General features: G+C 41.9%; 1 protein-coding gene across 4 annotated transcripts in view; it reads right to left on the minus strand.

The window, feature by feature from the left end:
* Nucleotides 1-18,875: 18,875 nt before the first annotated feature.
* Arih1 (ariadne RBR E3 ubiquitin protein ligase 1) overlaps nucleotides 18,876-26,482 on the minus strand; it is a 99,633-nt gene continuing 92,026 nt past the window's right edge. For 3 of the 4 annotated variants that reach the window (XM_006511140.4, XM_006511141.2, XM_011242739.2), the window contains 2 exons: nucleotides 25,200-25,312; nucleotides 20,423-23,700 (listed from right to left, as the gene is read on the minus strand). In XM_006511140.4, the coding sequence (XP_006511203.1) occupies nucleotides 23,616-23,700; nucleotides 25,200-25,312 (198 nt within the window). In that variant the 3' untranslated portion in view covers nucleotides 20,423-23,615. Of the gene's footprint in view, nucleotides 23,701-25,199; nucleotides 25,313-26,482 lie in introns of all 4 variants that reach the window. The other variant, NM_019927.2, reaches the window with a different exon arrangement.

The raw sequence follows: 26,482 nt of genomic DNA on the forward strand, positions 1-26,482 counted from the left end.
TTTCTGTCATGTTTGAATCCCTGGCACTGGCTGTCACATCCACCTGGACCAGCAAGAAAGACGCAACACCATGTTGTCCTTCTTCAAGCAGGTGTATTCAGGAACACTTCGCATTACAATGCAGGAACAGGAATCCGCTGAACCCTGGGGCATGCCTTAAATACCCTACTGACTCCTTCCAATCACCCCAGTCACGTAGAGGCAGTCCATTGGTTCACAGCAAGTGACGACACCTCAGGCGAGCTGAAGAGGCATGGTGTCTGCGTCTGCGCAGTGCAGGCAGCTGGGATGTGGCTAAGTCAGAGGTAATGAGGAAGTCAGGCATCATAAGACCTGGCAGCCATCCCGGGCACCATCTTGGGGCAGTGGCCAGGTAGAGAGAATGCCTGTCTTAGGTTGCCCCCTGTGATAATGCTCCTTACCCATCATCGGGAGGACAGCAGTGGTCTGGTCCCTGTCTTAGGTTGGTAACACCTCCAGGGAGTCTTATTTGTCATTGACTACTTCTCTAGCATGCCAAGCCACACTTGAGAATATTGTTCCAGCTCTAGGGATGCAAAAGCCTGAATCAACAGTGCCTGCACATGGGTATGCCTTTTTTGCATACGGCAAATGCACCACAGGGCCATTACTCCTGTGGCAATGCAGATGATTGCCAGCCCTCCTAAGCCAGCCAATTCCTTGAGGTGAGATATTGCTGTGACGATGTGAACAATGGACTGTCAGAGATCCCTCAGCATACCATCAAGTTGATGTGACCAGTTCCCTGTGAGATCCACTCACATCAATACATCAACTTGTTTCTGCACTAGATCAACTCTCTGATTTAGCTCCTCACTCCTGCACCCCGTCACCATCATCAGTATTCCCAGGAGAATCAGCATCACACTTCTGGTCATCCTTCAGCACTTGAGTCAGTCCTTCAGGTACCCACAACGGCTTGCGGCGGTCCTGGGGAAACACACAAACAGACCCTCTCGCCCACACCAACACTGGATCTGGCCCATGCCATCGGCCATCCAACACATCCTTCCACATAACAGTTCCCTTCTGAGATGCATCAGGATTACTGAATCTCTCTGCAGCAGTACAATCAAATTTATCTTTATTTAAAAAATTAAGAGTAAAAAAGGCATTCCCGGGGAGTCGCCCCTAGGGTAACTCCCGCTTTTTGTTTTATTAAGCATTCTTTTAAGGTACGATGAGCACGTTCAATTATTCCCTGCCCCTGAGGCTTATAGGGAATACCATGTACAAGATGAACGCCCATCATCTTACAAAAGCTAACAAAAGTATTGGAAGTATAAGCAGGGCCATTATCAGTTTTTAATTCTTTGGGCTGACTCCAAGCACCCCATGCTTCAAAGCAATAAGCTATGACATGACGGGCCTTTTCTCCAGTATGCAAAGAAGCAAAAATGACTCCAGAGGCAGTATCAATTGAAACATGAACAAACTGTAATTTTCCAAATTCGGCAAAATGAGTTACATCCATCTGCCAAATGTGTAGGGGGAGTAACCCTTGTGGGTTAACTCCAAAGGATGGTTGAGGTAATAAAGGAGCGCAGGCCTGACAGGCCTTGACAATCTCCCTGGCCTCTGCTTGGGTGATCCCAAAGCAAGAGGCTAATGTTTTAGAATTTACATGAAATTTAGAATGAAAATCATGAGCAAGGTCGAGGGCAGGACATGCCAGAAATACAGCAGCTTGTGCTGCCTTATCCACTATGTCATTACCCTCAGCCAATGGACCTGGTAACCCAGTATGAGCTTGGATATGCTGAACAAAGAAGGGGGAGGATCTATGCAATAGCAAATTTTGTAATTTACTTAATAAATCCCTAACGCTGGACCTAAGATTCACCCTACCAACCACCTCCAAGATAGCAAGAGCATGAACCACATACTGACTATCTGATATTAAATCAAAGGCCCCTGAATGTTGTTCAAAAACCTTAATCACAATCTGTAATTCTATAACTTGTGGTGAAGCAGGGGAGAATTGTAAAACTATAGGCGCAGAGCCTTGAACGAAATAGGCTCTGCATCCTGACTTTGATCCATCTGTAAAAATTAGAGGAGCCCCTTTCAATGATACTCGAGAGGTAATCACAGGAAAAATTACAGGGTGAGCTTTGCATAACTGTAAAATAGGATCTTTGGGAAAATGACTATCTATCTTGACTAAAAAACTGCATCTTAAAACTGCCCAGTCATCTACAGTGGCAGACAACACTTCAACTTGTCTACTATCATATGGTACAATAATTTCATCAGGAGGGGTGCCAAAATGTTGCACGCATTGCTGTAAACCCAGCAATGCCAATTGGGCAACCGAGGGAGGATAATAGGATAACACTTTGGCGGGGGAAATTTTAGGATGGATCCATAAAGGAGTGCCCTGCCAGAGGACTCCAGTAGGTTGATTTTCTGATGGCAAAATACATAATGATATAGGAAGATCAACCTCTCTCCTCTTTAAAGCAGCAATTTGAATAGCCTTCTCTGCTAACTTTAAGGCTTCCCTTCCTTCTTCTGTAAGAACTCTCTCTGAATCCAGGGCTGTCGCTCCTGGCAGATGTCATAAAGAGGTTGCAATTGCTTATTTGTTAGACCCAGATAAGTCTAACCCATTGAATATCTCCTAGCAACTTTTGAAAATCATTTAAAGTCCTTAGATGATCAGTTCTGATTTGAATCTTCTGTGGAGTTATATATCTTTCTGTTATTTTGCTTCCTAAATAATGGATGACCTTGCCCTTCTGCACCTTTTCAGGGGCTACTGTAAGCCTTCTCTTCTGTAGCTTTTGTATGGTCTTACTATATGTCAAATCCAGCATTTCCTCTGTCGGTGCTGCCAGAAGGACATCATCCATATAATGATAACATTTTATTCTGGGGAATTCCTGTCTAACCTCATAAGGCTGCATCTACATATAGCTGACACATAGTGGGACTATTGGCTATGCCCTGGGGCAAAAACAACCCACTCAAACCTCTTATCTGGTTCTTTGTGATTTATAGAAGGCAAAGTAAATGCAAATCTTACTGCATCTTGTTTATGCAAGGGGATGGAAAAGAAGCAATCTTTAATATCTAAAACTATCACTGGCCATGCATCGATGGTAAGGGCAAACCTCTTTAAATAGGTCCCATAATGACCATTTGTTTATTAATCTCTCAAAGATCATGTAACAACCTCCATTTCCCTGATTTTTTCTTAATGACAAATATAGGGGTATTCCAAAGAGAAGTAGAGGGGCGAATATGGCCCACCTGTAACTGTTCTTGAACTAATTCTTTAGCAGCTTGTAATTTCTCTGAGGGCAAAGGCCACTGAGGAACCCATACTGGATCCTCAGTCTTCCAAGTAATGGGGATGGCCTCCTCAGTGGCCCCTACCCAGTCCAGCATGACCTTTCTTCGAACTCACAGGAATAGGGGACTTCCTGCCCAGCAATCAAGGTCTTAATCCTTTTCCAGGTTGATATCCATAATTCTGCATAATTTGCTGAGCTTGTTGGCTATAAGGCAACTCATTTGTCAATTTATATCCCATTTCTTGCATCAGGTCCTGTCCCCAGAGGGAGATCGGAACAGGGAGCACATAATGCTGAAAATAAACCAGAATGGCCCTCCTGGTCCTTCCAAGTGAGTTGGCGTGAGCTCACTTCAGGCATTTGGGCATAGCCCAGCCTCTCAGGGTTTGTTCTGACTGCTGACGTGGCCAAGCTGATGGCCAGTCCTTTACGCTAATTATGCTTCGGTCAGCACGAGTATCAAGCAATCCTGAAATAGCTTTTCCCTCTACCTGCAATACAAGTAGAGGTCTCTCATCAAGGTCTGTGGAGTAGTAAATTGAAGTGGCTCCCGTAGAACCAAATCCTCTATTCCCTCTTTCTTTATCATTAGGTGGAAACTTGGAATGACAACTTGGCAATAAGAGGAGCTGTGCAATACGATCACCAGGGGAAATGGCTACAATTCCCCGTAGTAAGGAAACCATAATTTTGACCTGTCCAGTATAATCTGAATCTATCACTCCAGGGTATACAACTAGCCCTTGAAGGGTCACAGAGCTACGGCCCAGCAGGAGTTCTACAGTATTAGGTGGCAGTGATCCTTTAAAATCAGACTCGACCAACTGCACCCCCATCCAAGGTGTTAATATGAGTCTGGCGGTAGAACAGAGGTTGAGCCCTGCACTCCCTCTTGTTGCTCTCCTCTCCGGGGCTGTTCCACTGCATTGGCATTCTCAGGTTGGGCCACCCCTCGGAAACTGCCCCATATATTTGAGGGCCCTGGGGTCGGGGCCCCCGCCGTCCATTTTTTGGATGAACTCCGCTGTGAGAAATAGGCTGTCCATTGATATCTTTCACGGAGTGACACTCATTAGCCCAATGATTTCCTTTCTTACATTTGGGACAGAAGCCAGGGCATAGCCCAGAAGCATTTCCTGCTCCCGCCTGCTGAGGGCACTGTCTCTTCATATGACCTGGTTGACCGCATTGAAAGCATCCAGTGCTTCTGGCAACACCCTTTCCTCTTGAAACCTGGGCTACAGCAGCGGCTAAGCCAGCATTAGTCAAGGGTCCTCCAAGCTCTCTGCACACCTTCATCCAGACCTCCAATCCTCTATTCTTATAAGGAATAATAGCTTGTCTACACTCCTTGGTGCACTGCTCAAAAAATCAACTGTTTTACAAGCGGCATGGCTGTGTCGGGATCCCCAAAATCTTGCCTGCAGCTTCCACAATTCTAGCCACAAAGTCTGCAAACGACTCAGTAGGGCCTTGCAAGATCTTTGTTAAGTTGCCGCTGACTTCTCCTCTGTTGGGGAGAGCCTTCCAGGCTTTGGTACACACCTTATATTAATAAGGTGTGTACCAAAGCCTGGAAGGCTCTTGTTTAGAAACTTGAAGTGGATAATTGGTTTGGGCTGCAGCAAACCTCCCTTGCCCCAGTAACATATCTTGATCCCAAGCGTCCTGCCCTGCCCCGGCATTCTGAGCTGCTTGCTCACCAGCAAATTCTATGAAAAATGATTTCCTATCTAGATACTGACCCGGGGACGGGCAAGCATGAGCAAGGTTCTGCCAATTGCTCGGCATAACACAGTAGCGATGCAGTGACTCAAGCTGAGCCACCGCAAAAGCAGCAGTTACTCCATAAGCCCTTACGCCCTCAGCCAGTCTCTGTATAATATTCCAGTCTAATGGTTCATGAAATCTAGCTCCTTGCGCATCCTGGAACACTGGGTAGCACTGTGCTCCTAGCTCTTTCCACGTCTCTGGGTGTAGAGACCGTCCGTCCGCCGCCGCCCCCCCCCCCCCCCACATCGTATGACAGAGGACCTGGCGCTGAAGGCTGAACCTTCACTCTCACTCTCACTTTTTCGTGACTGTCCACAAGGTTTTCTAAATCATCCTCGGACAGGTCCTCCTCGCTAGAGCTACTTTCTACATCAGACTCCTGTGATCTCTCCTCTCTTACTTTGTTCAAAGCTTCATTCCCTTTCTGCAACTCAGCCCCACACTTCTCCCTGTCCTTAATACAGTTACGTACTAACTTCCATACTGGAAGCACCCCCTTGACGAGGACCCCTTGCTCCTCAGCAAACTTCAGATCCTTTCCTAATTTCTCCCAACTAGGCCCTGTAAGATGGATGCCCTGACACAGGGAACCACGAAGCCACCTGATCAACGGCCTTTAGAACGTTTTCTAATGTCTCCTTTTTCAGCTCTATTCCTTTTACTTTCAACAAATCCTTTAATGCCTGGCGAATGGACTACCCTGATGTTGTGTTACTCATAACTGTTTTATCTTAATCGTCCCTAACCGGGAACCTTATTGTCTCTAACCTAGAATTTAAATCGTCCCACTTACCTCAATAGTCCTTAATCCGGGAACCTTATTGTCTCTGAGAACTTGAATCGTCCCACTTATCTGGGAGCTTTCCAGCTACCCTGACCTCTTAAAGTTCTGGACCCACAGCGATCTCTCGAAGCAAAAGTCTCCACTTGTCACATCCACCCCTACCGGCAGGAAAGACGCAGGTTTATTCAGGAACACTTCGCATTGCAATGCAGGAACAGGAATCCTATGAACCCTGGGGCACGCCTTAAATACCCTACTGACTCCTCCCAATCACCCCAGTCATGTAGCGGCAGTCCATTGGTTCACAGCAAGTGACGACACCTCAGGCGAGCTGACGAGGCATGGCCTCTGCGCAGTGCAGGTGGCTGGGATGTGTTTAAGTCAGAGGTAATGAGGAAGTCAGGCGCAGGTCATAAGACCTGGCAGCCGTCCTTGGGGCGGCGGCTGCAGCCTCTCCTCACAACTGGCAAGGATGGCATGGGTAGCCTTGTTTGGACGAGACCACTTTGTCCAGTTGCATCCATACCGAGGAGGAAACACAGTAAGCAGAAGCGAGCCCGGGCTCCAGAGCCTGAAGGTTTGTCCCTTGTACTCTTTTTTTTTTTTTTTTTTTTTTTTAAAGATTTATTTATTTATTATATGTAAGTACACTGTAGCTGTCTTCAGACACTCCAGAAGAGGGCGTCAGATCTTGTTACAGATGGTTGTGAGCCACCATGTGGTTGCTGGGATTTGAACTCCTGACCTTCGGGAGAGCAGTCGGGTGCTCTTACCCACTGAGCCATCTCACCAGCCCCAGTCCCTTGTACTCTTAATCACTGATCCATCCCTCCAGTCAAGGATGCCCCTTGGAACTTGCTAACTCAGCACAGGCCCCACACCCTACAGCTTCGGCGCTCTCCTGGGGAAGCATCTCTTGCAGACCCAAACCAGAAAACACAGAGAACTGTAGATTGCCCATGTCATGCCCTATAAAATAGAGACAAGGTAGAAATCCAAGGACCCACTTTTTTTTATTGCCTTTCTGTCACCCTTTTTCCACAAAGGAAGAAAGCAAATTCCAAGAAATGACTATGTTGTATGGTCAAGTGCTTGTGTGTGTGTGTGTATGTTAGTAAACCAAAACCCATTTTCTCTACCTCCTTGTCCTCCGATTGCTTTCATTAATGATTATTTTAGTTCTTTCTTTCATGCCCCAATTATGGGAAACATGCTTAGGGAATAGGGACTCTATTTTGACAAAGCTCAAGTCAGAATGAACATATTTCACACAAGCAAAATTTATGGAATCTTAAAAACATATTGTCTAGGGATAGGTAAATAGAATGGAAAGACTTATTTGTTGTATAAAAATTCAATCAACAATAAAAGAATATTGATTTATATGTCCCATTTACTATGTTTTTGAGGGCTAAGAGCATCTCATTTGATAAAATTCTTGCTTTGCAAACCTTCAACAATTGGCCCACATCTAGAGGGAATAGCCCTCATATCTGTGAGGCCTTAATAATGTAAGATGGAAAATTTTCTTTGCCTTGCAATACTGGAAATCATAATATACCATGATAATCCATTGTATGTTCTGAGGTTCATTTCATTCAAAAAGAAATCTATGGACCTTAGTTAGGCAAGTGCAACCTTCTGTGGAACAGTGCTGGACTGACTTTAAGAATAGATACTCTTGCCAATGCAGGAGTTATTTTTAAACTTTTATCCAATTCTGCCAAACCTGAATCTGTGTGAAACTAAAATTAATGTTTTCCAGGATAAGCAGAGATAACTCATAGAATACCAATCACTGCAGTGCTCTGTCAGAGTACCTACACTCCACTCCTGTGCTCATTAGATCTCACACTAACAGGACAGACACATGTCCCTCAGTTGTGACATGTGTGCCTCACATGGAGTCAGCCAGAGATAGTGAGGCACATATCTGTGCTCCTGAAGCTCTTAGGTGAAGTAGCCAAGCTGGGAATCAGTATGTGACTCTTAATTCTCAGGTTCTAAACTTGACCTGTGTTCATAATTCAGGCCTTGTGGTCTTTAGCCACTATACCAGACAGGTCATCTATCTTATGAGTAGATTTCTGCAGCCTATAGAAATACACACAATAAGGTGAATCCAAAGCAACCTAGCCCAGGGCATATTTTGCTACTGAAATGTCACAGCTCACCATTGTCCTGATGTTCAAATCTCATAGGAATATACAAATGAGATAGGGATTGTGAAGTCTCACCATTTGTGATGCTCACACTGAGTCCTGGGTCACTCCTTTCCCATGCTCTAAAGCTATTTAAGAATAGAGACACCCTTTAGTAATATTCAAAGTCAGAGTAACTGTGACCTTCCAAGCTCTGTAGCTCTGTGAACTGAATACTCTGGGAGAGTGGCAGTATAATAATAAATAGGTAGTTCAGTGTTAAATGACGGCTCTCCCTTGTGGAGAGTCTCACGGGGAGCTCCTTTATCAATCCTCAGTGGCCCATGGGTGCCACATCACCATCCTTCCTCCATTTAGTGTAAGTTGGCTGGATGAACCTGGGCAGCTGCTTCACACAATGAATAGAAGTCATGACACGGTAGAGGGAAACCAAAGGGAGAAGTAAATGATATGCTATGTAGCTAGATTCAGTATGTAATGATATCAGTATGTTGCACTACTCAATAAGAAAAAGTTCCTGGAGAACCATTCATCCTTGTCATAGAGAGAGGCCTGGAAACACTGGTTCTTTTCTCAGTGCAGGAATCAATGGCAGCATCTGCAGGGCACATCCACATGGTGGCAATGGAGAAGCCATGCCTCCAGCACACTGCAAAATACCTTCCTCCTGCCATCTGTCTTTTCATTTGGCTGCTATCAGAGCAGGCATTCTCATAATGCCGGGTGGATCTTCTGGCATTAAATAAGGCAATCAAGACAATTCTCTAGGTGAGGCTTGCTATTTATGTGATTCTAACTTGTGACAAACAGGCATTAAAATCTACCTTAATACCAAATGTCAACTACCAATTTGATATTGCTTTTATTTCCATCGTTTAGGACAGCCATAGTTCTTCCAGTATAGATCACAGCCATAGTCCAGTATACATATCAGTATAATAACCCTTGACCATGACAAGTGTTGTCATGAGGTGAAAGCTCTTTTCGTTCCTGTAGAAATGGACGATGAACAAACGAGGGCTTCAGGAAGACAGGTAACACCACCATTGACTGAGGTAAGATGGCTTTCTTTTTCCTCAGACAGAGAGGTTACTCTCATGATACTTTAGTTTTGTGACTATCACATTTCAGTAATAAAACCACTCACACAGTATGGGTATTAAGTATTTACATAGGAAGAAGACCTAAGTCACCCATGATATGACACAGCATGATAGGGAAGTATAAGTCATGTCAGGTGCCATACATAGTTCATGTCAGGAAGGTCTTCTCCTGCAAACTATTTCCTGGTTAGATGAACATAGGTATAAGAAGCTGACAACCTATTGTATGGGGAAAGGTCCTGTTTCTTCTGCTCTGCCTGTGTTCTCTTGCCTTTCTGCTGGGTGTCTTCTAAGATTAACACAGGTCGATGAGTTTCCCCAAATATTGATGTGGCAGAAGATTCTGATGTCCATTAAAGGACAGTGAGGCAGTGAGACCTTTCAAGGATGAAGTTAGAGTAGATAATTGGGCTGCAGAGGCACTCCTTAGAAGGGATTCATCTCACAGCACCAGGTTGTCATAATGTTTCCCTGCCATGTTCCAAAGTAGCTTTAAGGTAATTCTTAGCAGGGGAAAAAGGGATAGGTTTGCCTGACCTGGGCTAAATGGGCAAAAGTGTAAAGAGTTCCTTATTTTATTGATACAGTACCCAACCTCAGGTGTTTCAAAAGACTATCATAAAACAGACTAGTATAGAATCTGTGACTTGGCTATTCTTTCCAGTCCTGCTTACCACTTCCCAGAGACACTGGAAAATCAAAGACCTGTGCAAACATAACTGATTATGATCTGGGTCTAAGAGTGTTTTCTCTAAATTTCAGTCTGGTCAAAGAGGTGGAGATGCTGCATGTATCCTCCCAAAGATAACCCAATTGCTCAATCCAATTTTCAGCCAATTTTGTAAATGAACAAAAATGAGAGACCATGCCTTACTTATATTATTTAGTTGAATCTCATCATAGCTGTGTTTGGTGGAGTCATTTGTCAGCATACCCTGGTACAGAAGAACCAACCATGATTCAGGCATAAAGGTGACATTCCTAGATATAACTTCCATCTATGAACTCATCAAGACATGGGTATCCAATATAAAGAGTCCTAGCTCTTCATAAAAAAAAAAAAAAAAAACCCAAACAAGTCTAGCCTATGGAGAGCTCAAGGAACCCCACAGCTGCTCCAGTGGTAGAACCCAAAGGTAGTTCCTACGTATCAGGCTGCAGATATTCACGAGTGAGAAAGACAGAGGAAGCTCAGGTGTGCTGGGTTTTCTGTTTGTTTTGTTTTGTTTTGTTTTGAGCTCAGTTAGTTGAATACCAGACTGTCATGAGCAAGATTTGATGCTCAACAAGGGTGTTGGCATGTAGGTTTGTAGTCCTACTGTACTAGAAGGGATGCAAGGTAGTTGAGTTTACTGTCATCTTCAGCCTTGGGCATTTTCTGACCATTCTGGGCTGTGCCATGAGATGGTGCCTGAAAACGTTAATTATTATTACGACACCACCAAAATCAACATCAATATCATCAACAGCACCAAATAAAGAAAAAGCCCCCACCTGTTCCTAGCCATAACATCTGAAAATAGTATCCTCAACATCAGAAAATTCTGTGAATGCACATCATAATTTGGTGAAGTGCTTTAACATAATTACAAACTATTCCCATGACTCCAAACCCTACACACTGGTGTAGGGATGCTATCCACTAAGAACTCCAGTCAACACTGGTCTCAGCCATTCTTTTAACTTTCCAGATGAATTAGACTCTGTCCCTCAAAAGCACTTGTCCTTACTTCTGGTCAGTTCCCATCCTGAATGATGACTGAGAACTCAGAGAGCCTATGCACTCAGTGGATTATCCAGTCAGCACTGGATAGGGTCATTTCTAAAATGACTGTGGTTCAGGGTGTATCTTGTGTGTACAGGCGATAGCCAAGGAGGGTTTTAGTTCAGGAGACTGTACTGCGTGTACCCTGCCATTGGACTGCATGTGGCCACTAGAGTTTTCCTGTGCTAACTGGACTGTGAAGAGGAAGCAGTGACTAGATGTCATAGTTAGGGGGTCTATTGTTGACATAAAATATCATGACAAAAAAGCAAGTTGGGGAGCAAAGGGTTTATTTGAATTACTCTACCAGATCATAGTCTATTGACTTGGGGAGTGTCACCAGTGTACACAGCTTTGAACTTGATACTGGTTGGTAATGGTGTTCCTGGTCACATATGATGAACAGTGTCCTCATATCTTCAATAGGCTACCACCATGGCTATGTTTCCATGATCTACATACCCCATGGGAGCTTCTTCCTCTCTCTACCCCCTCTCCCTGTCCTTGAGGTTCTACTCTGACCCCAAGGCCGGGGAAACCCAGGGCCTGCCTATATCAATTCTGTCCTTATGTCTACAGGCTTTATCTATTGACTATATGCTATAGCTATAGGCTGCAGGCATTTTTACCCACCAATCAGGAACAACTTGGAGGGCAAGGTCTCATAGTGTCACTTGGGTCCATGTTCAGATTCTTATGTCTTTGTCAAAGATCAAATGATGGTAAAAGTGTGGTTTAATTTCTGGGTCTTCAATTCTATTTCATTGATCAACATGGTCTGTCTCTGTACCAGTCCCATGAAGTTTTTATCACTATTGCTCTGTAGTAAAGCTTGAGGTCAGGGATGGTGATTCCCCTAGCTGTTCTTTTATTGTTCAGAATAGTTTTCACTATTCTGGGTCTTTTTCCTTTCTAGATGAATTTGAGAATTGCTCTTTCTATATCATTGAAGTATTGTGTTGGGATTTTGCCGGGGTTTGCATTGAATCTATAGATTGCCTTTATAAGATGGCCATTTTTCCTATGTTAATTCTGCCAATCCAAGAGCATGGAAGATCTCTCCTTTTTCTGAGATCTTCTTTGATTTCTTTCTTGAGAGACTTGCAGTTCTTGTCATACAGGTCTTTCACTTGTTTGGTTAGAGTTTACCCAAGATATTTTATACTATTTGTGGCTATTGTGAAGGGAATTATTTCCCTAATTTCTTTCCCAGCCTGTTTATCCTTTGTCTAAAGGAAGGCTACTGATTTATTTGAGTTAATTTTATATCTGGCCACTTTCCTCAAGTTGTTTAACAGCTGAAGTTCTCTGGTAGAATTTTGGAGGTTGCTTATGTATATTATCATATCATCTGCAAATAGTGATACCTTTATTTCTTCTTTACCAATTTGTATCCCCTTGATCTCTTTTTGTTGTCTTATTGTTCTCGTTAACATTTCAAGGACTATATTGAAGAGATATAGGGAGAGTGGGTATCCTTGTCTTGTATTGCTTCAAGTATGTCTCCATTTGAGTTGATATTGCCCGTTGGTTTGCAGTAAATTGCTTTTATTATGTTTTGGTATGGGCCTTGAATTCCTGATCTCTCCAATACTTTTAACATGAAGGGATGTTGTAGTTTGTCAAATGCTTTTTCAGCATCTAAGGAGATGATCTGTTATGGTTTTTTTTTTTTTTTTTTGAGTTGGTTTATATAGTGGATGATGTTAATGGATTGTTCTATATTAAACCAACCTTCCATCCCTGGAATGAGGCCTATTTGATTGTGGTGAATGAATGATAGGGTTTTTTTTTGTTTTGTTTTGTTTTTTTTTTTTTTTTGGTTTTTCGAGACAGGGTTTCTCTGTGTAGCCCTGGCTGTCCTGGAACTCACTTTGTAGACCAGGCTGTCCTGGAACTCAGAAATCCGCCTGCCTCTGCCTCCCGAGGGCTGGGATTAAAGGCATGCGCCACCACGCCCGGCAATAATTTGGATTCAGTTTGCAAGAATTTTATTGAGTACTTTTGCATTGATATTCATAAGTGAATTGGTCTGAAGTTCTCTTTTTTTGGTTGGGTCCTTGTGTGGTTTAGGTATCAGAGTAATTGTGGCTTCATAGAACAAGTTTGGTAATATTCCTAATATTTCTATTTTATGGAATAGTTTGAGGAAAATTGGTATCAGGTCTTCTTTGAAGGTGTGGTAGATTTCTGCACTAAATCCATCTGGCCCTGGGTTTTTTTTGGTTGGGAGGTTTCTATTGACTTCTATTTCCTTGTGTGATTTGAGCCTGTTTCGATCGTTTACCTGCTCTTGATTTAACTTTAGTATGTGTTATCTGTCTAGAAAACCACCCAATTCATCTATATTTTCCAGTTTTAATGGGTTCAGGCTTTTATAGTAGGATCTCAAGGTTTTTTTTTTTTTTTTGAATTTCCTTCATTTCTGTTGTTCTGTCTTCCTTTCCATTTCTGATTTTATTAGTTTGGATACTGCCTCTTGGCCCTTCAGTTACTTCGGCTAGGGTCTTATCTATCTTGTTGATTCTCTCAAAGAACCAGCTTTTGGCTTTGCTGATTCTTTGTATTCTTTTCTTTGTTTCTATTTGGTTGATTTCAGCCTCCAGTTTGACTATTTCCTGCCTTCTACTCCCCTATGGTGAGTTTGAGTCTTTTTTTCCTAGGACTCTCAGGTGTACTGTTAAATTGTTAGTGTAAGATCTCTCCCATTTGTTTCCCAGGGCACTTAGTGCTGTGAACTTTCTTCTTCCCACTGCTTTCATTGTGTCCCATCCATTTGGGTACAATGTATCAACACTTTTATTACATTCCGGGCAGTTTTTATTTCTCTTTCTTTCTTTCCTGACCAATTTATCACTGAGTAAGAGTTGTTCAGTTTTCCAGGTATGTGGGCTTTCTGTATTTTTTGCTGTTATTGAAGACCAGCCTTAGGCCATGGTGGTCTGATAGGATGAATGGCATTATTTCAATCTTCTTGTATTTGTTGAGGGTTGTTTTGTGACCAATTATATGATTTATTTTGGAGAAGGTACCATGAGGTGCTGAGAAGAAGGGGTGCTCTTTTGTTTTAGGGTGAAATATTGCATAGATATCTGTTAAACTCTTTTGGTTCATATCCTTTTCTTAGTTTCACTGTGTCTCTGTTTAATTTCTGTTTCAATGACCTGTCCATTGATGAGAGTCAGGTGTTTATGATTATGTGGGGTTCAATGTGAGTTTTGAGTTTTATTAAAGTTTCTTTTATGATTTTGGGTGCTTTTGCATTTGCGGCAGAGATGTTCAGAATTGAGACTTTCTCTTGTTGGATTTTGGCCTCAATGAATGTGAAGTGTCCTTCTTCATCATGATTGACAACCTTTGGTTGAAAGTCTATTTTATTGGATATAAAGCAGGATGGCAACTCCTGCTTGTTTCCTTGGACCATTTGCTTGGAAGACCTTTTCCCATCCTTTTCCTCTGAAATAGTGCCTATTTTTGTTGTTGAAGCGTGTTTCTTGTATGCAGGAAAATGCTGGATCTTGTTTGTGTATCCATTCTGTTAGCTTATATATTTTTATAGGCGAGTTGAGTCCATTAATATTGAGAGATATTAAAGAAAGATGACTGTTGGTTCCTGACATGTTCGTTTTTGTAGGTGGTTTTATGTGCTTGTGGTTCTCTGCTTTTGACTTTGTTGTGAGATGCTTAGTATCCTGTCCTTTCATTGGTGCAGGTATCTTCCTTGTGTTGGAGTTTTCCTTCCAGGATCCTCTGTAAGGCTGGATTGGTAGAGAGATACTGTTTGAGTTTGATTTTGTCCTGGAATATTTTGTTTTCTCCATCTATGTCGATGGAGAGTTATGCTGGGTCTAGTAGCTGGGCTGGCATTTGTGTTCTCTTAGTCTGCATGACCTCTCTTCTGGCTTTCATAGTCTTTGTTGAGAAGTCTGGGGTAATTCTGATGGGTCTACCTTTGTATGCTACTTGGCCTTTTTCCCTTGCAGCTTTTAATAATCTTTCTTTGCACTGTGCATTTTGTGTTTTGATAGTTAGGAGGTTTTATTTCTTGTCCCATTTATTTGGTGTTCTATCTGCTTCTTGTACCTTTATGTCCATCTCTTTCTTTAGGTTGGGGATGTTTTTTTCTATGATTTTCTTGAAGACGTTTTCAGGTCCTTTGAACTGGGAATCTTTGTTCTCTTCTCTACTGATTATTCTTCGATTTGGTTGGTCTTTTCATTGTGTTGTGAATTTCCCGCATGCTTTGGGTTAGGAGATTTTTTTGTTTTTCAAAATTTTTTATTCGATATTTTCTTCATTTACATTTCAAATGCTATCCCGAAAGTCCCCTATAACCTCCCACCGCCCTGCTCCCCAACACACCCACTCCTCCTTCTGGTCCTGGCATTCCCCTGTACTGGGGCATATAAAGTTTGCAAGACCAAGGGCCTCTCCTCCCATTGATGGCTGACTAGACCATCCTCTGCTACAGATGCAACTAGAGACACAAGCTCTAGGGGGACTGGTTAGTTCATATTTTTGTTCCTCCTGTAGGGTTGCAGACCCCTTTAGCTCCTTGGGTACTTTCTCTTGCTCATTCATTGGGGGTGGGTTAGGAGTTATGTTTTGAGTTTTCTTTGACAGTTGTGTTAATCTCTTCTACAGTATCTTCTCCAGCTGAAATTGTCTATTCCATCTCTTGTATTCTGTTGGTAATACTTACATCTGTGATTCCTGACCTCTCTCCTTGGTTTTCCATTTTCAGATCTGCATACATTTGTGTTTTCATTATTGTTTCTACTTCCACTACTAGGTCTTGGATCACTTTATTCAATTCCTGCACCTGTTTACCTGTGTTTTCCTGTATTCCTTTCAGTGAGTTATTGATATGCTCCTTAAAGGATTCTATTTTCTCCATGAGATTGTATTTTGGGAAAGATTCCTGATTTCAGGTGTGTTGTTGTATTCAGGGCTTGCTGTGGTGGGAGAACTGGGTTCTGATGATGCTCATATATTTTGGCTTCTATTGCTTATGGTCTTGCACTTGCCTTTCGCCATCTGGATACTCCTGATTTTTGTTGATCTGGGTGATTGTATGGGCTGCCTCTTTTGTCCCTGGGTTGCTTTAGGTCTCCTGGTAGGCTTGTGGCCATGGCTCTATCAGACCACCTGTGGGACCTTCCTACTGGGGGCTCTTCCCTGGGCCAGAGATGCTGCTGATCTGTTGCCCTGGCTGCAGTAGATCTGGGAGGCCTTCAGTCTGTTGGGTGTTCCATGGAGCAGTCAAGTTGTGTCCAACTTTTTTAAGTGCAGCCGATCCTCAACTTCTTTGAGAGCAGTGGATCCTCAACTGCTGAGTGCAGGGGGTTCTCTGGCATGTATCAGGATATGGCGTCTTTAAGGGAGCAGATCAACTAGGGAGTGGCTCTTCCCCAGCAGCAAGGACCAGGCTTAAAGGGTGGGAGGGATGGAAGGAAGGGGAGTGGCATTTGGGAGGGTGGGTGTTTTGGTGGGTGATGGGTCTTGAGTCCACCAGGCTCCCAGCATCAGCTCAGGAAGCTGGGGTCGGGGAGGGTGTGCTTACCAACTGCACTGAGTGCAGTGAGAACTGGGGATGTATCTGGATATGCAGTCTTCAGAGAGCAGACCACCTAGGGGTCTGCCTCAGTAGCATGGATCAGGCAGAAGCTACAGCTTGTTTTCATTAGGAGATCACATGAATGTTTGGGGTGGAATGGTCTTTATGCAAATGTGTGCATGATATGATGGCCTTTGTGGCTAGGTAGGATATGCAATTAATTTTCCATGTTGAATGTTATTTAAAACATTACATTCAGAAATATAATAATTATATTCATGCCCAAGACCCTTCCCCTGTCAGAAGAATGGTCTCAGGACATGACTTTCCCTATTATTTCCTCAGGGAGCAGTAGCTCAGCATTTAAATTCAGTGATAGTACAACTCCTCAGGAATTCAGAAATTTAAACAAGGTAGCTCACAGTAAAAGCAACAGATGAGACAAAAATATGCAATTTGGTAGATGTATTATTAGGGAAAAATATGGAACATAAAATAACTGTAGCAGTATATTGCTAAAGGCATCTCTATATTCTTAGCAGGTTCACATACCTCCTCTGCACCTGCCAAGAGCTTTGGATTCAAGAATGAAACACACACACACACACACACACACACACAACCTAGGTAGCTTGATGGTTAGGCCACTACTGAACCTCCAAGTGTCTAACACAATCTCATCACAGACATCTCTAAATAATACTTACCTAAATCTATATACTAAATTTATATTTTATCTTTGCTGCCCTGGACCATGCTGGGCTTCTGCCAGACCCTCAACCCCCCTGCCCAGTGCCCCCTGGGTCTGCTTTCCCGTTGTACCTACAAGCCTTCTCAACCTCCTGCATTTTCCCTGCTTGTCCTTCTTCTAACCCTTTGGCATGGTTCGTCTCCTACCCCATGTCATGGCTCTGCTGTGTTTCTTGCCCCCCCCCCCCAAAAAGTCCCACCTGTGTCTCTCTGGCCAGCCATTGGCTGGTGGCAACTTTCTTTCCCAATTAGAGCCAACTGAGGGAAGGCTTCCTTTAGCCTACATGCAGGACACTCCAAAAAGGCTTTGGGGTAACATAATTAGCATACCATAAGCTGCTACAAATAACATGTATAATAATCTTTTTTTAAGAAAAAATTATTGGTGTGTGTGTGTTTTACAGGTATATTGATGGTACATGGATCGACATCCGTACATAAAATACATAGTATACTAGAAGACAGCTTTTGAGTATTTCACCATGGGTTCTGGTTATTAAACTCAGGTCATCAGGCTTGTATGACACTCTTAACACTAAACCATCTTGCTAACCCATTAACCTACTTCTAAATGTGGTCTTGAACTTGTATTATCCCACTTGCCCATGTAGCAGCTTGTAGATTACCAGTATGGATTGTGACCTCACTCTTCCCAGTTCTGTGACACACAGTGTTGCATCTATAGATGATAGATTGGGGGGGGGGGCGGTGTCGTTAAAACCCAGCAGGTACTTTTGGTAAGACTACTTGAATGTCAATGGGTCAAATGTGGCTCCACCCGGTAGCCAGCTGGGTAATAGGACCACCCATTTGGATGGAAAGCCTTAGATAAGAGCTTCACACAAATTGACAGACCTTTTGTTGACTGCTTGAACCTGTTGCCCAACTCTGTATAGAAGGAACTCAATTCTACCATTTGTGGGGGAGTGGGGAGGGGCTAAGATGAAAATAATTCACATACACTCATATTGAAATACTTGGTCCTCAGTTGGTGAAATTTGGAAGGGCTAGAAGTGTGGTCTTGCTGGAGGTTTGTCACTGGAGGCAGGCTCTGTGGTTTTAAAAATCTCTCATGCCATCATTCCCAGTGTGCTCTGCTTTCTACTTGAGTCATGATATGAACTTTCAGACTCTAACCATCTGAACTGTAAGCACAATTACTTTCAATGCCTTGGTTATTGTCCTTTGTCATAGCAATAGAAAAGTAACTAGCAAACAAAAGACCTAGGTTAAATAATAACGACTTGTAACTAGGCTTTATTTACTTTCTTTGCCCCCCCTTAATTTCCCCCCCCTTTTAAAAAGAAACATAGTTTAACAGAATATATCAAACCAGACAAGCATGGTCACAGTTTAACAATGTATAGTGATTTAATAGTATTTTATTAGAATTCAGCTAATAGGTGCAGTCTAACCCTATTTACCTGACTTGTATATATGCTTTTGAGTTTGGTATCCCTAGATCCCACATGGATTCATTTTTAGAGATGCTAAGTGCCAAAGTGACTGATTTGTAAACTGGCAACTACCCTGAAAACCACCACAATCATTATCAGTTAAAAAATGTTTTTTCTGAAGCAAGCATTATCACTTCCCCTAGAGAAAGATCAGTAGTAGCAGCTGGGTGAGGGGGTGGAAGAACCGACACAAATACACCAAGAAAATCCTAAAGTTGTCTTTATTCTTAGTCACATTGACTTCCAAGTGAGAGCTTCTAGGTTGGTTAATTCAGCTTGAAAAACTAACAGATGCACATTCTTTAAAATATGTACCAACTTCCCCAAAGATAAATGGAAAAAAAAAACTTAAGAGTGCACAGTTTTCATTTATGAAGGAGCCGTTTTCCCACTGTTGTTTACCTTAAAAAAAAAAAAAACAAAACAAAAAACCCTCAACTCCCAAGTTGATAGGTGCATACCTGTAATCCCAGTGAATAGGAGGCAGAGAGGCAGGAGGAAAGCTCTAAATTGGAGGTCAGCCTGGGCTACAGTGCTGATACTTGGTTTAAAAATTAACCCTAAAAAAACTCCTACCACACTCTCCAATTGCAGTAATAAATGCTGAGATCCTATGGTTACATGCTAAGCTGGACTTAGTGGCACATGCCTGTCATCCTAGCACTTAAGAGGTAGAAGCATGAAGATCAGAAGTTCAAGGCCATCCTTGGCTACATAAATCCTAGACCAACTTGGGCTACATTGAGAACTTGTTTTTAGAACTCAAAAGATTAGCAGCTGCTCTGTGCATTTTCAGCGATCATCTATAAAAAGAGATCCTGTAACAAGTCCCAGCAGCCTGTCCAGATTCTCTACACTGGAAAGGGACAGGCCAACAACTGCAAATACCCTATTGAATTACACCAAGCTATTTATTTTCGAGTGTAACTCGTGGTCTGGCTGCCATTGGGGACTATGACCTCAAATGTGAGCATAGGGACTAGCTGCCCAGCCTGCAAGTAGGGAAGGGCTTTTCTACTCAAGGCTGGTTTCTCGGAGAGGCAGGACAATCCTGGATGAAGCAGTAACCCTCTCAAAGGGGCACTGCTGGGCATTACAGTTGACAAAGAATGCAAAAAGCCACTTCTTCTGGTTCTGGATGCTACGTCATTCTGAGACCAGAATAAGAAAACTGTACAGAGGTAGTTGGATATCACTCTGGTCTCAGATAGAAGACATTGTGAAACTTTAGGCAAGTTATTAAATCTTATTTCCCTATTCCGTCAAACAGCAATCTTTACTCCACTTTTTTTTTTTTTTAAAAAAGAAAGTGACAAACTAGAGTATAGATGTGATAAAAGTCAGGTCTGGTTTGATAGTACCACGTTACTATCCATAAATAGGGACTATCAGCTTTTATGTGAAAGCTGATTCCTTTTGAGGCTAGAATGTTTTAAATATCTCATCTATAAAAAACTGACATTCCAAGATGTACAGAACATCTAAGTGTGTATCACTACTAAAACACAAACAACAATTTAAAGTCAATGTTCAAGAGGCAGAAACCAGAAAGCTTTCAGAAATACTTCTGAAAAGTTTCAATTAGCCAAACTAAATGTTGGGAATGGTCTCATTCACAGTTCCTTACATAGAACTTGAACCAAATCTTGACAGTTTATATTAAATAGGAACAGTGAATAAGGCACATTATACAGGTGGCAGTTACCCACCTAAGTTATCGGTTTTCAACTATAAAAATAAACATAAGTAACTAATGGAATAACAAAATAAAAGTTTATTTTATTAGAATTAGGAATGTTCTTTCCCTCTGGGCAACCTGAACAGTCCAGTTACAATGAAAATCTAAGAACAGTTATTTCCACAGCACAAGGTGCTCTATGCACAAAATTACAGGGTTAGGAGCATTTAATCAATTTATCGATCTGATTGTCTCACCAACCCACCCCATCCCATCCCCCAAGTGCTCTATACCGGACATAGCTAAAAGAATTTGTTACATTTAAGCCTTTTACTCTTCTTGTTCTAAATTTCAAGTCCTACTTAACAGGTGAACCACACATTACACTGCAGATTCAACCATTTCAAATCAAGTCAGTCTTGGATCTATTTGTGTGTATGTATACACGTGTGTCTTTAATATATTTATTTGAACACACATAAAACATATACAATCTGGGTTGCAGCAAATTACAAAGAATTTAGAGTCTGGTAATGTTATATGCTACTCCATTTACCACTATGGTATGTCTCCTGAGCTTTGGATCAAAATTTTATTGTAAATCATTGAAAATTCACCTGTTGCTCAATGAATTGCTCAAATGAAGCATGCACTGACAATGTAACTGATCTCAACAACACAGGGAGACCCTGATGTTTAAGTAGAGCCCTCTGAGAGACTTGGGTAGGTCAAATAGGGAAGCTGTTAACAATATGGCTTGCCTGTCCCAGCTGGGAGCACTGAAGCTAGCTACTGACAAAGGCAGGTAAATTCTGGAAATGCTGTCAGATATGGAGACGGTTGTTAAAAACTTGGATGTAGCAGAAGAGCCAGTTCCCCTTGATCCACACAAATTGTGAGTGCAATATCCTCAGGTCCCATGTGGGACTAGAAAGTGTCACCAACTACACTATCCCTCCGTGGTGGGGACTGAGACTATGAGATGCACACTCTTTTTTGGACGCTTGTTGCAGGGCAGAGCATGAAGAGAACTTATGACACTCAGACCTAGATACTGTGAAGTCAACTCTTTTTAAACACCACATACACAAAGCATTTTAAGGGACCACATATATCTATGTGACAATTCTGGTCGCTTTTCAAAGTCACCAGGAAAAGGAACTTACTTGAGCTTTCTTTGAAATCTCCTTGGTGTTGATAAAGGTCTTAAGATTGATGCAATTATTTAAAATAAAGTCAAATGGATAATGGGAGAATGATAGGGGATAGAGAAAATGGAAAAGCAGACACTTGACTTCAGATTTGCCACCTGAGGTGACAAGGAAAGGGAAGAAAAAGATACAAGTTGATCCTAAAGCGACAAGTGGTTTGAGGAAGCAGCATAATATACTCAGCAAACATTCACTGATTTCTGATGGGAAAAGAACAGTTGCAAGTACATCTCATGTAACAACCTTTCTAAAAGGAAAAGTAGGGTGATTCAGCAAAGCCTAACTTAGGCAAAAAGCCAGAGGAAAGTGAGCCTACTTCCCAATGGAGTAATAAGATGTACACTGCAAGAGCAGGCACGGCTGCCTCACAAATGGTAAACACTCCCTAGGCACAGGACAGTTAAAGGAAGACAAAGAGGTCCTCAGCCAAAACTGGCATTTAATAGTTTTACCTCTTGATCTAGTTGCCTAGTTCACTCTGCACTCTTATATAAAACTGACAGTCTTAGGGATGCTGACCTGTTGAAAAATACCACAGGCAGAATGGCCTAAACAAGTATATAGTTAATAAAACCACCACCATCCTTTACTTTTAACATAGCTTTTAGTAGAAATTTCATAAAAATGGACATCACAGCTAAAATGCATTATTCTCCTATATGCTGACAATAGAAAAGAAGCAAAACTCAGTGATTCCTACTCAAATGTACTGGATGGGAGTATCATGTTCTAGTGGTGTTTGCCTTCAAACTGAACCCACCGCAACACACACAAGTAATTTCAGTATCCACCATTTTAATTCACAATCTCAGACTAAGTGAATGGCTATTTATTTATATTTAAAGTGAAAACATTGTATTCAACACCCTAACATAAAGAAGGGATGAGAGACGAGCCATAACTAAAATTTAAAAGGCTCAAAGCAGCAATTCAGGAAAAATAAAACAGGAAAAGAAACTTTGAAATGCCTCCCCGAGATGTGATGGGAAGCCTAGAAAGCCTACGGCAGGCAGTGTGCGTGGTGTGGGCACACAGGCTGGAATGGGGGCGTCAAGGCCACAGAGGAGTAGGCTGGGATAGGATCATTCATGAACTGAAGCAACTAAACCCTTTAACAGGCCGAGGCATTTGCTTAGAATGTGACTTCCTGGATCTAGATCCAGAAGCGGAGAATTCTAGGCATGAGGCCCATGGCCAGCAAAAGATACAACCAAACCACAAAGGGCAAACTGACCTCAGGAGGGGGAAAGCACTCTAGTTAGGTCTTGCAGAGGGGCTTAACAAACACCTTTATCCCAACCCAACCCTAGAAAGATAAAGCCAACTGAAAGAAAATGCACAGCAAATAGACATAATCTTGAAGCTTTTTAAAGAATAAATATTTTTGTAATTAAACATTATGCAAACACGTGCCACGCTTGCTTTATCCATGCATATGCGCTATATACAATTTTGAAAAATACTGTGTTGTCCTCTTGTTTTAAAAGTCATATACAAAGTTTTTGTGTTTTTTGTTTTTTAATCCTCTTGCTGCCTATCCCCTTCTCCCTCCAAAGAATTTCCTTTACAAGTAGCTAATAATCATTATTCACTCATGACCTGAGGGTATGAGAGAAAGTGAATCCAACTGTGTGTGGAGGTGTGTATGTGCAGGGGAGGAAGGGGAAGAGGTCCTTTACCAAAGTACAACAAAATGGCTGGTTTGGACATGAAAAGCAGTGTCAAGGAGCTATTGAAATTTTAACTGTACTACACTCAGGAAAAAGAAAAAGGAAGTCAGCGTTGAGAATGAAGCTACGTTACAAGTTAAAGTTGGAGGGCTTTTGTGTGTCTGTCACACTTTGTTGGCGGCCTAGAATACTGTTGTACAATGGTTTATCTACCTTTTTTATTACAATATAATTTACTTAAACTTTCCGTTAACAAAACAGAATTCTGGTACTACAGACCAGCGGTGTCAGAACAGGCTTAGTGCCTCCTTGTTTGTGTTTGTTTTAATTGCATGAGCACTCTAGATGGTAAAGTTTTCAGAGTTCATTTTATGCAGGGCCAGTCTCAGTCCTCAATGTACTCCCACAGATCTTTTTCATAGCCTTCATGCACATGCTGTAACAAAACCCTTCGTCGACTCTCACAGTATCTGTAATCAAAGAGAGAAAAAAAACTTGTCAGACTCTGAAAGGGAAAGAGGTATTGATTTTTACAAAGGACCATTCCTAGAGTTTGTCCAGGGTTTGAAGAAAGCACCTGCTAATAATTGCTATAAACATTTTCAGACGTAGATGCACAGGTTTATCAAGATGCCTCTACTACATGTTCTAAGGACTCTTTTTTTGCATTCTTTGGCTGCTGGATGAAAACCAAACCCAGGACCATGTACATGGTAGACAGCCTACCAATGATCTATCCTTCCTTCCAAGATTTTTGTTCTTAGAGTCAGATTCCCAGTGCCAGAAATAAATTTTAGAGTCTTCAAGTGTTAGAAATTCTAATGTGCCTTTAAAACAATGATTCAAACCCATAGTTGTAAAAATTATTCAGTTAATTTTATAGGTCATTTATTCCCATCTATAAAATAAAGTGTTGGTTAACTGTACAAGCATTTTAATACAATGTAAAAATTACAGTTAGCCAAAGGAAGTGAAGACACTGGGATTAAATCTCTAGGCCTTCCAACGTCCCAGTTTCCTTACTACTATAATACCTGGGGCCAGGTGGTGGTTGTGGCAGTGGCATACGCCTTTAATCTGAGCACTTGGGAAACAGAGGCAGGTGAATTCCTGTGAATTCAAGAACAGCTTGATCTGACAGCCAAGGCCACACAGAGAACTCCCCCCGTAAGCGCCCCGCCCCCGAAAAACTAAAAAAGAAACCCAAACAAAACAAAAGTAACCAGGAGATGGAGAGATGCCTCAGCAGTTTAGAACATTCCTTGTTTTTCCAGAGGATCCCAATTCAGTTCCCAGCACCCACACCGAGTGGTTCACAACTCCAGGGAATATGACTCCCTCTTCTGGACTTTGTGGATATCCACATGATACACGTTTGCACACAGATATACATGCATACACATGTCAAAAAATCATTTTTAAAAACAGTCAGCGGCCGGGCGGTACACGCCTTTAATCCCAGCACTCTGGAGGCAGAGGCAGGTGGATTTCTGAGTTCGAGGCCAGCCTGGTCTACAAAGTGAGTTCCAGGACAGCCAGGGCTATACAGAGAAACCCTGTCTCGAAAAACCAAAAAAAAAAAAAAAAAAAAAACCACAGTCAGATACCAGCATGTGAGGAAAATATTTTGGGAGAAAGCTTTCTGTTGAGAAATCAAACATGGGTTTGTACTTATCAAAAACTAAAGTGCTGTTTATCCCCAAGCTCAGTTAAGTTTCTCCTAAGAGATAAAAGCTAACAAAACTCTAAAGAACCACTCCCTCATGCTACTTATTCCTTTTAAAATCTTTCTTCCCTACAGTGTAGATTTCAACGGAGGTACAGTAAGCCATTAGAATAAATGGCTAGATTCCCTCCGAATGTTCTTTTACAATGGACAGAAGGAATCTGGGAAACACAGTAGCTATATCAACCATAAAGAACCTCACCACTGGCAGAAAATGTCGTCCACCAGACATTAAAATCTCACCTGTACTTATCTTGGACTTTCTGCTTTATATCTTGCAGAGAATCTTGGGAAATATCTCGTTCAAGGTAGCCCGAAAGCACCTCTGTGGCATTTTCTAGATCTGCTTGATTATTCTGAAAGAAAAAGAATATTAAGTTAATTTTGGCTTAAAAAATCAAGCGAAAATATAATCCACCTTAGCGACTGTACTGTGTACTTGCTCTCAGCACTGATACAGTCATTCTGAACTCAGACCTCTGGCAGAGCAGTTGGTATTCTTAACTGCTGAGCCATCTCTCCAGCCCCATGTTTTTAAAAAGATATCATCTACTGTTTAATCCTGGTTGGCATAGAACTTTTTGTAATTCATGCTGGCCTCAAACCCATAGAGACCCACCTACCTCAGGAGTACTGAGGTTAGAAACAAGTGTCAACTGAATAAACCTATTTCACATTGTATGCAAGATCAGTATCCTATGGATGATTTTTTGTTCTTGTTGCTATTTTGTTTTTATTTTTTGTTTTTTTGAGATAGGGTCTTACTATGTACTTGTGGTTGGCATAGAACCAGGCTAGCTAGCTTTGAATTCACAAAGATGGGCCTCCTTCTGCTTCCTGAACGCTGGGATTAGTCATGATTCATCAAAGCCAGCAATTCTCTATTTTAGATCAGAGTGGGGTTCGTACCATTCTAGGACATCTTAAGGCTTAAGTGACACAATTCATATGAATTGCTTATTCAGCACCTGGCACACAATAAGTTTTCAAAAATCACAAAACTAGGGGCTGGTGAGATGGCTCTTCTGAAGGTCCTGAGTTCAAATCCCAGCAACCACATGGTGGCTCACAATCACCCGTAATGAGACCTGACACCCTCTTCTGGCAGAAGACAGCTACAGTGTACTTATTAATAATAATAATTTTTTTAAAAAAATCACAAAACTAGCCTTGATATTGAAAGTTACCATGCAATAATTAGCTTTGTAAAAGTTGACATGATGGCTAGAAAAGGAGGCTTTTAGCAGTAAAGGTTTTTTCAAATAAAGATGCTTTAAAATTGATGCATGAGTTGGGTATGGTGGCACAAGCCTTTACTCCAGTACATTGGAGGCTAGGGCAGGGGATGGCAGCCTGGTCTACCTAGCTAAACCCTCCTGTCTCACAGAAAAAAAAAAAAAAAAAAAAAAAAGGAAAACTTCTAGGTGGAGAAGGAAAGTGTAGTAAGAAGAGAAATAATCTGTTGCAAGTCTTCAGAGCTTTGATGATGATGAAAGTCAAAATTAAAATCTAGGACTAACTGTAGA

This window comes from Mus musculus, chromosome 9, assembly GCF_000001635.26.
Source record: "Mus musculus strain C57BL/6J chromosome 9, GRCm38.p6 C57BL/6J".
NCBI lineage: Eukaryota > Metazoa > Chordata > Mammalia > Rodentia > Muridae > Mus > Mus musculus.